The 13,521-nt window shown below is 38.8% G+C and overlaps 1 protein-coding gene across 2 annotated transcripts in view; it reads left to right on the top strand.

Moving 5' to 3' along the window:
* LOC140319569 (E3 ubiquitin-protein ligase SH3RF3-like) overlaps positions 1 to 12,939 on the top strand; it is an 82,888-nt gene extending 69,949 nt beyond the window's left edge. The window contains exons 7-11 of one of the 2 annotated variants that reach the window (XM_072397249.1): positions 356 to 633; positions 2,563 to 2,652; positions 2,791 to 2,888; positions 7,123 to 7,496; positions 8,722 to 12,939. In XM_072397249.1, coding sequence (XP_072253350.1) covers positions 356 to 633; positions 2,563 to 2,652; positions 2,791 to 2,888; positions 7,123 to 7,496; positions 8,722 to 8,890 — 1,009 coding nt within the window. In that variant the 3' untranslated portion in view covers positions 8,891 to 12,939. Of the gene's footprint in view, positions 1 to 355; positions 634 to 2,562; positions 2,889 to 7,122; positions 7,497 to 8,721 lie in introns of both variants that reach the window. The other variant, XM_072397248.1, reaches the window with a different exon arrangement.
* The last annotated feature ends 582 nt before the right edge of the window (positions 12,940 to 13,521 follow it).

The following is a 13,521-nucleotide window of genomic DNA, read 5'->3' as shown; positions in this document are numbered from 1 at the left end:
AGTGCACTAAGCTAAACTGTAACATTATCTGAATGTAGCGGTGCCATCTTCTCTCCCAGTTTGTTTCTTTTAAATTGTATTGTCTTATTAAATTGAAGATATATTCTCCCGACAAGCAGAAAGTTGCTGGCTGTATGTTGGAAGCTTCCACATGTGGCTTCAGGAGCTCAGTGGATGTAATTAAAACAGAACTATCAGAGGCAAGAGTGCATGATGCTAATGAAGTCAACAATATTTCAAAAAGATTAACAAAGCATAACCACAAAAAAATCAAGGTGCATAAAAATATTATTTGAAACAATGATAACAATAATATTCAATATTTCAATAATTTCCTCCGATCTATTCTTTGAAGGGCTCCATTTGGAGTTGGTGCTACTCGAGGCTCATGTTTGTCCAGTCCGGTTGGTGGAGGGGGAGGAAGTGGGTGTAGCCAGGTGGCGAGTAAAATCTCCGACCCTTCGTCCCCGGGCCCCTCTTCGTCCCGTCCCTCCACCCCGCTTGTGACCTCAGCAAACTCTGTTAACAGCATCAGCCCCGCCTCCTCACCGCAAACTGCCGCCGCCCAGCTGAAGAACTGCCTACGCTCAAGCCAGCATACGGTTAACCAGGCACGCACCCCAATGCAGCTAGGTAAGCATGAACGTGTTTTATTTTATCTGTATAACTACATTTGATTAATTAGAGCCTCAGATTCACAGACTGAATGCATGTTATCCTGCAGAGTTCCTCACTCAGTGCTCTCACCAGATTAAAACGTAATTTTACGTTTTTTTTTTTTTATCCCTAGATTTGCAGAAACTTTCACTTTGCCAATTTACATGTCTAAATGTCTAATGTGTCTAATCAGCTTTATTAGCAAAATAATGTATGCTCTTAAAGGTTATTGGTGGATCTTATGTCAAGAAACACTAGTTCAGTTCACACAAGTTTTTATTTTTACTCTCCACCTTGTCCAGTCTCTTGTGGGCCATTGTACATGCACCAAAGCTACTTTGTTTAGGTTTAGACAATCAAACTGAGCGTCTTAGTTAGTTCTAGACATCATGCTTGGTAAACTGAAAACCAAACCACTTTGCTATGATAATGAAACAAAGTTTCTTGTATAAGTTTCAGCATGAAGCTGCTTAATAATGTTTAGGAAAAGTTTGTGGTTCGGCATGAGTCAGGGATGAGATAGGAGTGATGTGGGACTCTTTTGGCTGAGATTGTTGGTATCCATGGTTTCCAGTAATGGATAATAACATTTTATTAAAAATAAAGTGTTGCAGTGTTTAGGTTTTATTTTTTTTCTTTGCATGATACACTGTAAACCCCATTGGTGAATTCTGAATATGAGATTTGTTCAAAATATTCAGATTAGAATATTTTGTTGCATTATAAAATTTAGCGCAACATTTAGCGAAACTGTAATGTGCATAACTATATTCTCAAACCCCCAACTACACACATGGGTTACATGGATATGAGTTTCCTCACACACCTTCAAACACACACACTGTCTTTACAAGGCCTAGATCATATCAGCCTTGCTTTCCACTCAGAATCTATTCATCTCTTGAATACCCCTTTCTCTTCTCCCCTTTGTATCCTTTTCGTTCTCCCTCTGAGAAAATAATGAAGGTCTCTTTAGAGAGGCTGGAGAGTACACACTGAGAGAGAACTGCCAAGAATAACACACACACATACATGTGCACTCCCACGTACATACCTACACATTGAGTGAACACACCAACTGACAAACACACAGCCGAATGACATCATTGTGCTTTTTGTTTTATGGAGGCGTAATGACAGAGCTTCTCCTTTCTCTCCCCACCTCTGTTCCCTCTTCTCTTTGTTCTCTCTCTCACTCGCTCTCTCTCTCTCTCTGTGTCTGTCTCACACACACACACAAACACACACACACATCTGCTCTTGATTACAAAATAAAGTATGTGCATAGTTCTGGCATTTAGTGGTTTTATAATGCGACCAGCACACCTCTCCAAGGATTTTGCCTGAGTGCTGTAGAGTAGCAGAGCAGGTGGCTGGAAAACCCAAGTGTGTGCATATCTCTATTTATGTGTGTGGTATACATGTCTGTATGTTTATGGGAATGTTTGTTTTTGTGCACATTCATGTTTGCATTTGCCAAATGTGAAGGCTTTGAAAAAAATTTCAACTCAAGCCACCTCATACTGTTGTTTCTACTGGAGTTTAGAGTTAAGCTTCTCTTTGCTGTCATGTTTCTGTTTATCAAAGCCAGTACACAGAAGCATGAACTTAATGTGAGGAATCTTCATTTTGCTTTGTCCATTTAACTGTAAGCTTGCTAATTGCGACATTTTAATTAAGGTGGCTTCCTACTTTGACTTAGTTTTTAGACATTACTGCTGGTACACCTTTAAAGAACCTTTGTTTGTTTTATAGTGATGCTAACTATAAATAGCTTGATATAACTATTAGTTCAGACATTGATTATTATATGATAATAATGATGATATTGATATTGATTATTAATAAGTGATGAGCCTCATCAGATTTACCAATGAACGTACGGTAAATATTTGTGCATTTTAGTCCACAGTCCTCCCGCTGGAAGCCCCGAGCGCCCCACTGTGGCCATCTCTCCCCTGCGTCCTCAGAGCTCCTCCCCATCGCGCTGCTCGGGTCAGTCGGGTCGTCCTCTCTCCATGGTGTCTCCAGCATCCAGCATAGGGCCCTCCCCCCTCTCCTCCCCGGCTTCACGTCCCATCCTCTCTCTCTCCTCCCCTCTCTCCTGTCTCACACCTCCAAACGTTTCAGCAGTACTCCTAAACGGCGAGCCAGCCAGTCCCCTGCAACCGCCATCGCCGGGCCCCTCCCACACTCCTTCTCAGGGTGCCCTCGCACCTAAAGCAGAAAAGGTAAGGCTCATCCCCACTCATATTGATGTTAAAACAACTTTTCAGCATATTTAAATATTTTTAGCTTATTTTAAAGCATCGCAACTGAAACTACTGGCTTCAGAAATATGTGTAAAAAAATTTGTTAATTAAGCAAGTAATAGAATTGTTCTTTGAGCTGTGACTCTGTATGACATTCATTTATCAATGCTGGATCATTCATTTATTTTGTTCAAGCAGGAAGCTGAAGCTGGTAAATCTTTAGATCAGTGTTTTCAGTTCGCACCTTAAAGCAGTCTGCACCTCCTTCCTTTCCGCTACACTAATAAGCATAGATAATGATTGCAAGGAAAAAGAAAACACTTCCTCTTGACTCCAGACATTTTAAGTCTCCTGGTAAATACTCCCCTGTTAGGATTGTATTCTTATTTTTATGCCAGGTGGGAAAACTTTTTTTTTCATTGCCTTATACAGTTTTCTGGGTTTGTATTCTGTAATGTGTATAGCTTTGTGTGTGCATATGATGTGCCAGTGTTCATTCTCTACCTTACTAGGTGTAATTAATTCAGGGTACCACTGATGAATGTACAGTATCAATTTTAAAGGTTTGCATAGAAAGCTTGAATTTATCTTAACTTAATTGTTCTTACTGTTGGCTTCATTGTTATCACAGTCAGTTTATTAGCAATGGAACAAAAAGCCCAGACTCATTTATATATAAAAGAGAAAAGGAAACATCAGGTCTGAAGTCTGGATGGCAAATGAGGCATGATACAGTCACATTTTGGTACAGAGGAAATGACGAAGCAGCTATGTTTACTTCTTGGCTGACACAGTTTAGGATAATCTGTGTTTGACATACTGTCTCAAGTGCAGCCCACATTACCGACCATATCGTTCTGGACACCAGGATGTGTTACACACCATTTCCAAGAAGTCTGTATTCTCAAGGCAGCTGCAGTCCAGAGTGCTTACAGTCTTTCAGGCTAATGTAGGAAGACTGTGGACTACACACAAAGCAGCTGCAGTTTGGAATGCATATATATGTGTATACATACATATATATGTATACAAATTAATCTTAGGTAGGTTTTTAGAAAAATATATTATATTTCTTTGGTTCTATGACCATGAACTTTCCATGATTGAACAGTTTTTTTGTCTTTTCGTGTTTCTTACATTAGGAATAAAATAAAACATAAACAAACACGAGCAAATTATGCAGAATAAGACTTGACTTGCTTGTCAGTTAGATTGTGAGTGTCTGCTGCCTCTTAGTGGTTTGTTTTGGAACAACACCAACAGTTTGACCCATGCTGTAAACAGGCTCACAAAGACAAGCACACACACTCACAGGAGGCAGATTAAGCCTTTAAGCCTGCAGATGAAAGAAGAGAGGGAGTGATTATTCAATATTTGTGCTATTTTCAACTCGCCTCCCTTCTCTCTGCCTACATCTTTCTGTTCTATCTGTCTTCCACTCTCTCTCTGCTTACTTCTCACCTCTCTCTCCTCCTGTCTTTCTCTTGTTTCCTACCCACTTTTGCTTCTGCACCTGAGTTTTAGTTCAACCACCCCTTTCTTTCGATATCCCTCCATTTTCTCTCCATTCATTCATTATCATTTGCCTTTTTTGTCCCCACATCTTTCTCTAAAATTAAAATTCAGACAATCTGTATTTGCATAACAGGAAGAAAATCTGTGTTACCAAAGCTATTGAACATTTCATGAGAGTGTGTTTCAGTACCGTGCCAGAAAGAATTATGAGAAATATAGTGAATAGGTAATACTGAAATGTCTGTATTTAGGAAAAGCATATATTTTTGGAATGTGTGAGGGGTCTGCTGAGTCAGAGTGTTTAAAAAGCCACTCTAAGGGATTTGCTGAGCACTCATTTCTTTCCTCCTCTGTTCTAAGCCTGCTTTTAAAGAATGGGAATTGTTCTCATGTCTCTTTTTGTTCTGGTAGAGTTTATCAGTTACTTTGCAAAGAATGTTTAAGAAAAATATGGTAAGAATATTTGGGTAGGCTGTCACTAGCGCAAAAACGCACACATGTGTTTAGATACCAGTGTGTTTGAGTTTGGTTGTGTAGTGTTTGACAGCTGAATTTATCTTGGTGATTAGTGGTACAGCTGATACTTATTTTCAGGATGTATAAATCTGCTGATTATTTTGGTCAGTGAATCGAATGACATGTTAAAATGCCAGAAAACAATAAAAGATGTGTCTTCTTTAGGGCTGCTATATCTTTTTTTTGACAGATCATTTTGCAAAAGAAATATTTAGACTAATTTCTCCTGTGAGCTAAACTTTAACAGACAGCAATATTTAAAGTGCCTTTATTTTGCCTTTATAGACACAGGAAAGTCAACAAAATGGGCCCTGGTTTGCTTTCATTATAGTGGCAGGGATTTAATTTACAGAGAGTCAACTCAACAAATCAGTTTGTTAAATTTATCCGAAAGATGTTTTTACTGTAGAAAACAGAAAACTGAAACAACATGTTTCTGGAATCCCGTTTAACTGTATAGCCACATGTTTTTTTTAAAAAGAAACGGCACCATAGTGTTATGTCCTGGAATCAAATGAATACCTTGATCATTTTCCATATTTACTGATATTACCTGACTTTCACAGTATTATGCAACACTAGCTTTGCTTCAGGCTTGGATCAGTAGCTGGTTGTGTATATTACGGCATTCAAAGTTTGCAAATTAGGTATGACAACAGCACTGACCTGCATCAAGAGCTAGTGAGAAGGGGTTACTGGCAGTAGAAAAATGTGAAATGGAAAATATAGATGAGCAGATTTACAATTTAAATATGTTAATCTATTGAGGAAGTATTTAAGTGAAACATGAATTACAGTACTGGTATTATTATCTGAAGGTGTGTTGATTTTAGCTTGTTCAGGAACAGGCTGTTGTCATGCTGACCTAATTTCAGATGGAATAAAGAAATTGAATAGAAATTACTTGAAAAAGTACCTTGAAGAATATGGAGACACTTTTAACTAAAGGTGCATTGTTGTAAGACTGCGGAGATGGGTTTTCTTCCAGGGCAACTGGAATTTCTGTTGCTCTCATTCTTTGCAGTAAGAATGAGAGCAACTGAAATTCATGCAATGAAGATGTCTTTGTGTGAATCACTGAAAACGTACACATCTGACACCTCAACAGAGCTCACATAAACTGAAACACCAGAACTGAAAAAAGAAGCCCAGAAATTGTGAAATTAACCTTGTGTTTGTTGCTCAAGTTGTCAAACGGTTCAAAACGTGTTGTGCACATGATCAGACGAGCAACACTGAAGTGTAGCTAGGGGTTGTTGCCTCTAGTATGTATAGAATAGAATACAATAGCTCATTTGTGTGTGTTTTTATGAAACTTCACGCTATTGTGAAAACCTGCAGAACCAGGAGATCACTTGCTCACATCAGGGAGCACTGTGAGAAAACACTATAGCTGATACATGCCTCAGTGACTGAAACACTAATCATCCAAGCGTCAAAATATCTGTTGCTTGATCCTGCGTGTGTGTTAAATCTAATATGAATGTCCTATGCATCATCTCATTCTCAGGCCTGCTCCATATTGATTCATGCTGTCATGTTTGAGTGTATAAATATACAGTCAAGCTGCAATAGTGTGACTGAATGGGCAATATTGTACAGTCCTTTTATAATCACTTACAAAAAAATCCCTTTTGAAAAGCATTGATTGTCTTTTGCAGGTACCATTAAGAAACACTTTCTTTAGCAAGAAAAATAGTAACAGAACCACTTTCCTTACTTATATCACTCTTCAAAATACACTCTGAATGAGAAGGGGTTCACACTGTAAATTCTGACTTGTAATAATAGTCACATAGTGTTTTCATCTCTGTGAGCCATGAGTAAGAGTCCCAAGTGACATTATAGTTACTGTGTGGAGAAAGAAATTAACAAGAGAAGCTCTAACTGGTCTCATGTGTCAACATTTGTTTCTCCCACATCTGCTATGTTAATAAGCTTTAGTGGGGATTTAGTTTTTGGTTTTGTATGATTGGAAAACCAAGATATCCAGCTAAGCTGTCTGATACATCAGAAATTTCTGTTTTAGTAAACTTGTTGGAAGAAATAGTTTGGCATTCTATTTTGATACAATGTGCTCTGCTTATCATAAAAACTCAGAGAAAGGTGATACAGCTACAGTAATTAGTCCCCCCCAGTAATTGAACCCCCATTATGTCTTTCCTCATTTTTTCATCCTCAGAAGGAGAGGAAAGCAGCGGGTTTATTAAAGCTCTTGTCAGGGGCAGCAGCTAAGAAGAAACCTCGCTCGCCCCCATCTTCTCCACCCACCCGTGACCTCTCAATGTCTGGTCAAGGTGCTGTGGCAACCGACCCCACCCACCATCCTCACCACCATCACCACCATGCCCGTTCAGGTTCCTGTCCAATGGCTTCACAGGGACGAGCCGGCTCCTGTCCAATCGAAAGCGAGATGGCGGGTGCCATTGGGCTGGAGCCTCTACACCGGAAATCTGGATCTCTGGATACCAACTTCCCCATGTCGCCCCCTGCAACACGAGCTGGTAATGCTCTGCTGGTTCTCCGACCTGAGCCAAAACCTTTATCAAGAGAGAGGTAGATCCTCACACAAACACGACAAAACACAGATTAACACATGTTTGAAGGCTGAATGCACTAACAAAAAGATGACGCAATAACAAATGGTTGGAATAAAGCAACAACACTTTTTGAACTTGCATCTGCATAGAACAGGAAATATTTTCTGACAGCATTGTGGAATTTTGGGTGAGAGGAATTTGGCATCTGGATTCAAAGTGGTCCTGAGAGAGTCAGTGATAACAAAAAAAGAGAATGAGTGAAAACAGAGCCAGAACCACCCAGAGGCATGCTCATAAACAATAAGTCATTACTGTGGAGACTGAAAGAAAGACCAGGATTTTCTAGATGTGAAAATTCTAGCATAAAAAGCATAAAAACAACCTTTTACAGTGTGTTCTTGTTGTTTAATCGACTGGCATATGAAATATACACTATACAATACAACAAGTTACATTTGAATTCTTAGTGTTGCCCAAAAGCAGCATTTTATTCTGATTTGAAACATTATAGATCTGTCTTCATTCCTTGGAGATGCACCTATACTCAGATGATCAGTTTGGAAGACCTTATTTCTTCTCTCATTCACATAAGCACACACACTCCTAACATACATTTTTATCCCCCCTTAGAGAAAAACAATAAAAGTCAGGAGCATGATTATAGACACTTCAGTTGTGTCACAGGACATTGAGGAGGAATGAAGCATTTAATGGTAGTATGTATCATTGCTGTCAGCAGTATCCTGCTGCTCTGGGAGTTGGTTAGTTGGTATTCACAGAAAGAGATGCAGACTTGTTCGTGTACATATAATAGAATTTCAGATCCTTTGGAAACTTGGTTCAAACTAGGTGGTAAAGATCAAAGCATTGAGCACTCCCAGAAAAAAATGTGTCCACCAATGAGACATGTTTTCATTCCTGCAGACTGGGAGCCAATAAATACAGTCAAATGCTACAAAATCATCTGACACATCACTGAACACCAATTGTAACCTTTTCCATAAAAGACAAAAGCCTGATGTTATACAAAGACGAATTTCCATCGTTCAAAAGCAAGATTGTAGAATGTAGATTTAATGTCAAAGAGCAATATTGACTTGTATCTTGGTCAATATACCAGTGCCCTGCGACCCTGAGTTGGATGAAGCGGGTATAGAAAATGGATGGATGGATGTTCAGTCATGGGACGTTATCCATGCTGTTCACAGCATCATGTATATATCTCTTTCTGTGTTTGGCAGGTATCGGGTTGTGGTTCCCTACCCTCCGCAGAGTGAGGCGGAGATTGAGCTACGAGAAGGGGATGTGGTATTTGTTCATAAGAAGAGGGAGGACGGTTGGTACAAAGGCACCCTGCAGAGGACGGGACAGACAGGACTGTTTCCTGGCAGCTTTGTTGAGAGCTTCTGAATTGCAACAAGTGGACAAGTAAACATCTTCCTGTTTCTGAGTTATACAGCACACAAACACATTCTTGTTTTTCTATCTTTGTAGTGATTCATTATAGATGTTTTGCATTCCCTAGCCCCTTACCCAAACCTATACCATCACAGCTGAATGGCTAACGCTAACCCTACACCTAACAATAACCTAATTCTAACTCTTTCTCCAAATTCTAAAAATATTTCAACTCTCAAAAAATCCTTTAAACTTGTGAGGCATAACATTTTTTTTCCCCACAACATGTTAGACCCCACAATTATAGTGAGATCCTCTTCTTTGGACCTTATGAATATAGAAAAACAAGAACATACACGAACAAACTACATGAAAACACATCTAATTTGCTCACTACAGTTGTGCTGATATTGGTTTTTCAGACTTTTACTTTCCTTTGCTGGAAAAACAATCTGTCAAAAGATATACAAGTCAAAACCTGCCTTAAGAAGCTTCTAACCCTTCAAAAGATGAAGAACTGCATTTTACATGTTGATGTTGAAGCATTAATTTGTTAAGCAACTCTGGAGTCTTACATTGAAACATATTTGATGAAGCCACAAAGTATAGTTATTTATTACAGTCTTCAGAAAAGCCATATTAGTCCAACTAATTTACACATATTCTAATTGGGAAAGCTAGTCCCGGCTTCGACCAGACCAGCCACGCAGGAAGCAGGGAAGGGTTTACCCATCACTCGTGTTTCAAACCCATGATGTTGACTACTGAAGCCACAGACTCAAAGAGCACAGAGAGATGAGCCCTGCCTCCCCGTTCTCCTCTTTGACATCATCCACCAGCAAGCAATAGCACAAACAGCATTCGCTCTGCTTTTCCACCGAGACCTCAGAACTTGAATCCGGGTGCTTTATTTGTTTGAGAAGAGAAATTTTACAGCCAGGTGATGGGGGAAGTGCGCCAGCCTACACTCCAGGATCATTGTAAGCACATTTCCATGTCTAATCTGTGACAGCAAGCACATGTTTCTTTTCACCCAAGTATATGTTAAGAATGCATGTAGCATTGTTATGTTTTTTATGTGTTGTAATAGATGTTTGTGTTGTCCTGCTGTGATAAACTGTCACAAGAAATTTAATTTAAAAGCAATGGTGCAAAAAGTTAAGCCCAAATTAGGTAATTCATTTTTCTATTTATATGTCTTAAATAAATGTCTGCAACTTTGAACTTTTATTAAATTAGACTTTCATAAACTCCCGAGCCAGATTAACCTGAATTAAGCTGGCTTGTTGAATGTAAGAAGAAACAGAAAGTCACATCAAAACTTATTTACATAATTCTTTTTGTATTTATAAAGTTGTTTTTTAACTTTGGCACAAGATTAGAAACAAAGAAATGCACAGGTGATAATGAAAAATAACCCGCCTCTATATTCACATATACAGTATTTCAAACATGTATTTACTTGTCATGGGGATTTTCACTGCCAAATCCCTCTGTTTTAACATGATTTTTTTCTGTGAACAGGCACAAACTAAATGAGAAATCTTCATCCAGCCTTTTCAGTTTGAAGCGTGAACATTTCTCCGAACAAACAAACAAAAAAAATTGGAAATTCATTACTGGAAATACAACAAATTGTTTTATGAAAGTTTTTTTTAACAAAACCTCATCTTCCTTAGACTTTTCTTGGGAAGCTGTTGATATTTTTGTCGGACTGCACCAACATTGTGAAAACAAATGTGCAGATTCAATGCTCTTGAACGAATGTACAATTGACTGGGCAAGGGGATACCTGCTAGTCAGAAGGCAGGACACAAATGTTTGATAAAAACAACTGCCAGCCTTTGCATTTTTTTATCTTGGAGCTTGGATCCAGTCTAGTTTACATTCTGCCACAATCCTCTACCCTCTGTCCCTGTTTGCGGAGACAGAAAAACAGCTACACTCAGATCCTAACACAAAGACAAGGCTTTTCTTACCACCGAGCACAAAAACATCTCATTCATACTGACCTGAGTGTAAACAGAGTGTCTGTTAGTGACTATTGCGCCTCCTTGGTTAACTGCATTGTTTTAACCATAGAAGATGGCAGAAAACCACCTCTAGTTTTTTTCTTTTTCATTTAATCTTTTAAAAAACATCTCTAAATTGACCAAACTCTGTAAGATCAAGAGAGTTTGGAATCTTCACTCATTTATTATCCAGATGTTTTTCAGACTAGTTATGAGGTCATCCAACAAGATCCTCAAAGACTTGTAGAATACAAGCACAAGACAGAAGAAAAGAGCACAGATAGTAAATTAGACTTGAAATTGGAATTTTCTGTATTGCCCCTTGCCCCTACCCCAACGAGTGGAATATATTATGATGTATTTTCAACATAGTTGAAAAGAAGACCAGGCCAACAATTTTAAAAACCAAGCACAAGAAAATGACTAATTCTATGTTCATTTGTCTGTGAAGTAGAGGTGACTTGTCATGGTACTAAAATCATCTACCATCATCAACCAAAAAAGTTGTGCTGTTTGAATTATTATCCTGCAATAGGTCAATAGGTTATTCAGTTACTATATGGATATGAAGAGACTCTGTTTGATTTTTAACACATTAAATGTTTGATCAGTTATGTCTATTTATTCTCGTTTTATGTAAGCGTTCAAAACCAATATATTCTGAGTTCCACTGGGGCATTTTGGTTTAATCAAGCTGAAAATGCAACCATTATCCTGAAATTAACAAAAAGGAAAGTTGCATTGGTTATTCAACAAACCCCTGTTTTCTTTTGAAATCTATCAGTCAAACCTTAGTGCCTACATATGTCATCAAACACAAACTTATACTCTTTGTACTTTGCAGGACAGTGGCCTCTTGCCCAGTTTCTGTCATTATGATGGGCCTGCTGGTTGTTTTCAATCAGCTCAGTTCTGTTTGGCTCAATAATTAAAACCAGCAGATCCCAGATCAACTCTCCACAATTCCTGAGCAGGTTTTTTTTTCCTTTATCCATTTGGAGACCTCCTGAACCAAGGACTCAAATTTCTGTTGTGAAAAACTTAATCACAGTTTCTTGTTTGTGTTGCAGAGCAGCAGATTTCAAACAGTGTTTTCTTTCCACGGGGTTGATGCTCTGAGTAGAAAGAGTTTACAACAGTCAAAACATCAGGAATAAAACCACTGCACAGTGGTCACTTTAGATGAAATAACTTGAAGTGCTGGTTTTCAATTTTTTTTCTTCTACGTGTTTAAATTATGTGACGTAAGCTTGTCATTCACCTCAGCTTCCTGGTTGTAAAATACTGCTTGAAAGCTTATGGTGACAGCTTGAAAAATGTGACTAAGCTCTACAAAGCAGTTGTAATTCCTTCTGGGCAGGAACTTAGCACATCCATATGATGCTCAGTTTTCAATTTAACTTATGTGAAACTACCCAAATAGCCTGCTGATTTGGACTGATTGAGGCATCACTATTGGCACACTCGGTCCTGTTCTGGCAGCACTTACCAAGAGGAAGCCCAGTTCAATTTACAACACCTGTTCCAAATTGCCTCTTCATGCGTGATGCCTTTTAGGCAGTTTGAAGTTGATACCTGGGCATTGTATATTCTCCTCCCAGGAAGCTTGAGTGCTCACTCTGCCATTTTCAATTAAATGTCAGCCATATTTGTTCTTATGGAAAATTGTACGCAAGTGTGTGTGTGTGTGTGTGTGTGAGAGAGAAAGAGAGAAAGATAGTGGGAGGAGACCTCTGTATGTAGCTCTTTACACAAAAAAGAAACTTTATGGACGCTCATGCCTCATTAGGACTAAGTTGAGAGGGAGACAGTTGGTACAGTGAGTGAAGCAGAGTAAAACAAGATTATATAAATATATATAATTCTATATTGTGCAGAATATTTATAGGCCTTTTGTGCCATTGAAGTCATGCTCTGTGCTGGCCATTTCCAGCGCTCTCTACCATGTGATCATTATGCATCGTCTTGTACTGATGACCCGTGGTTGATATGATTGTTTTTTCATGTCAAGTGCATTTTTCGCAATAAATGCCTTTGTTTTAAAATAGATTTCCTGTGGGGTGTTTTTGTTTGTTTTTGCATCTGCTTGCATCTTTTTAATGAAGGCAAAATGGAAAATCATAGGAAACAATACCCATGTTTTTGCTTTGATAGAAAACAAACACATTACCCGTGTAGGCCATTTGGATTTAACGGTGGACAATTCATCCTGAGAATCATTTCCTGTTCTAATTATAATGATCTTTTCTCACAATGTGTTCATTATGAGCTTATGAAGCCTTCTGAGCAACACTGAGTATAGATGTCTCACACACTATTACTGTCTTTATAATTATAGACATGGCGGTGAGGTATGCCTATTTTCATCCCTCCATCTTCTGTCCTCTGGACCCCCCCCCCCCCTCTTTTTTTTTTCTTATCCCCCTCTTTCTTTTCACACTCTCAAGCAAAAACCTGACATGGACAACATGTGTAATTGGTAATTTCAGAGCGTCGCTGACACTCCCTCTAAATGACAACCTCATTTCTCCTGGAGTCAGGCCTGTCAACAATGATCACCTCCATTTGCATTTAGAGTGACTAGCAAAAAGGTGACAAGGGTAGGTGTATAGGAATGTGTGTGCACTTGGC

Source organism: Leuresthes tenuis, unplaced genomic scaffold (assembly GCF_036924035.1).
Source record: "Leuresthes tenuis unplaced genomic scaffold, fLeuTen1.0.hap1 SCAF_12, whole genome shotgun sequence".
In the NCBI taxonomy this organism is placed as follows: Eukaryota; Metazoa; Chordata; class Actinopteri; order Atheriniformes; family Atherinopsidae; genus Leuresthes; species Leuresthes tenuis.
This window is presented reverse-complemented; position numbering and strand designations above follow the sequence as displayed.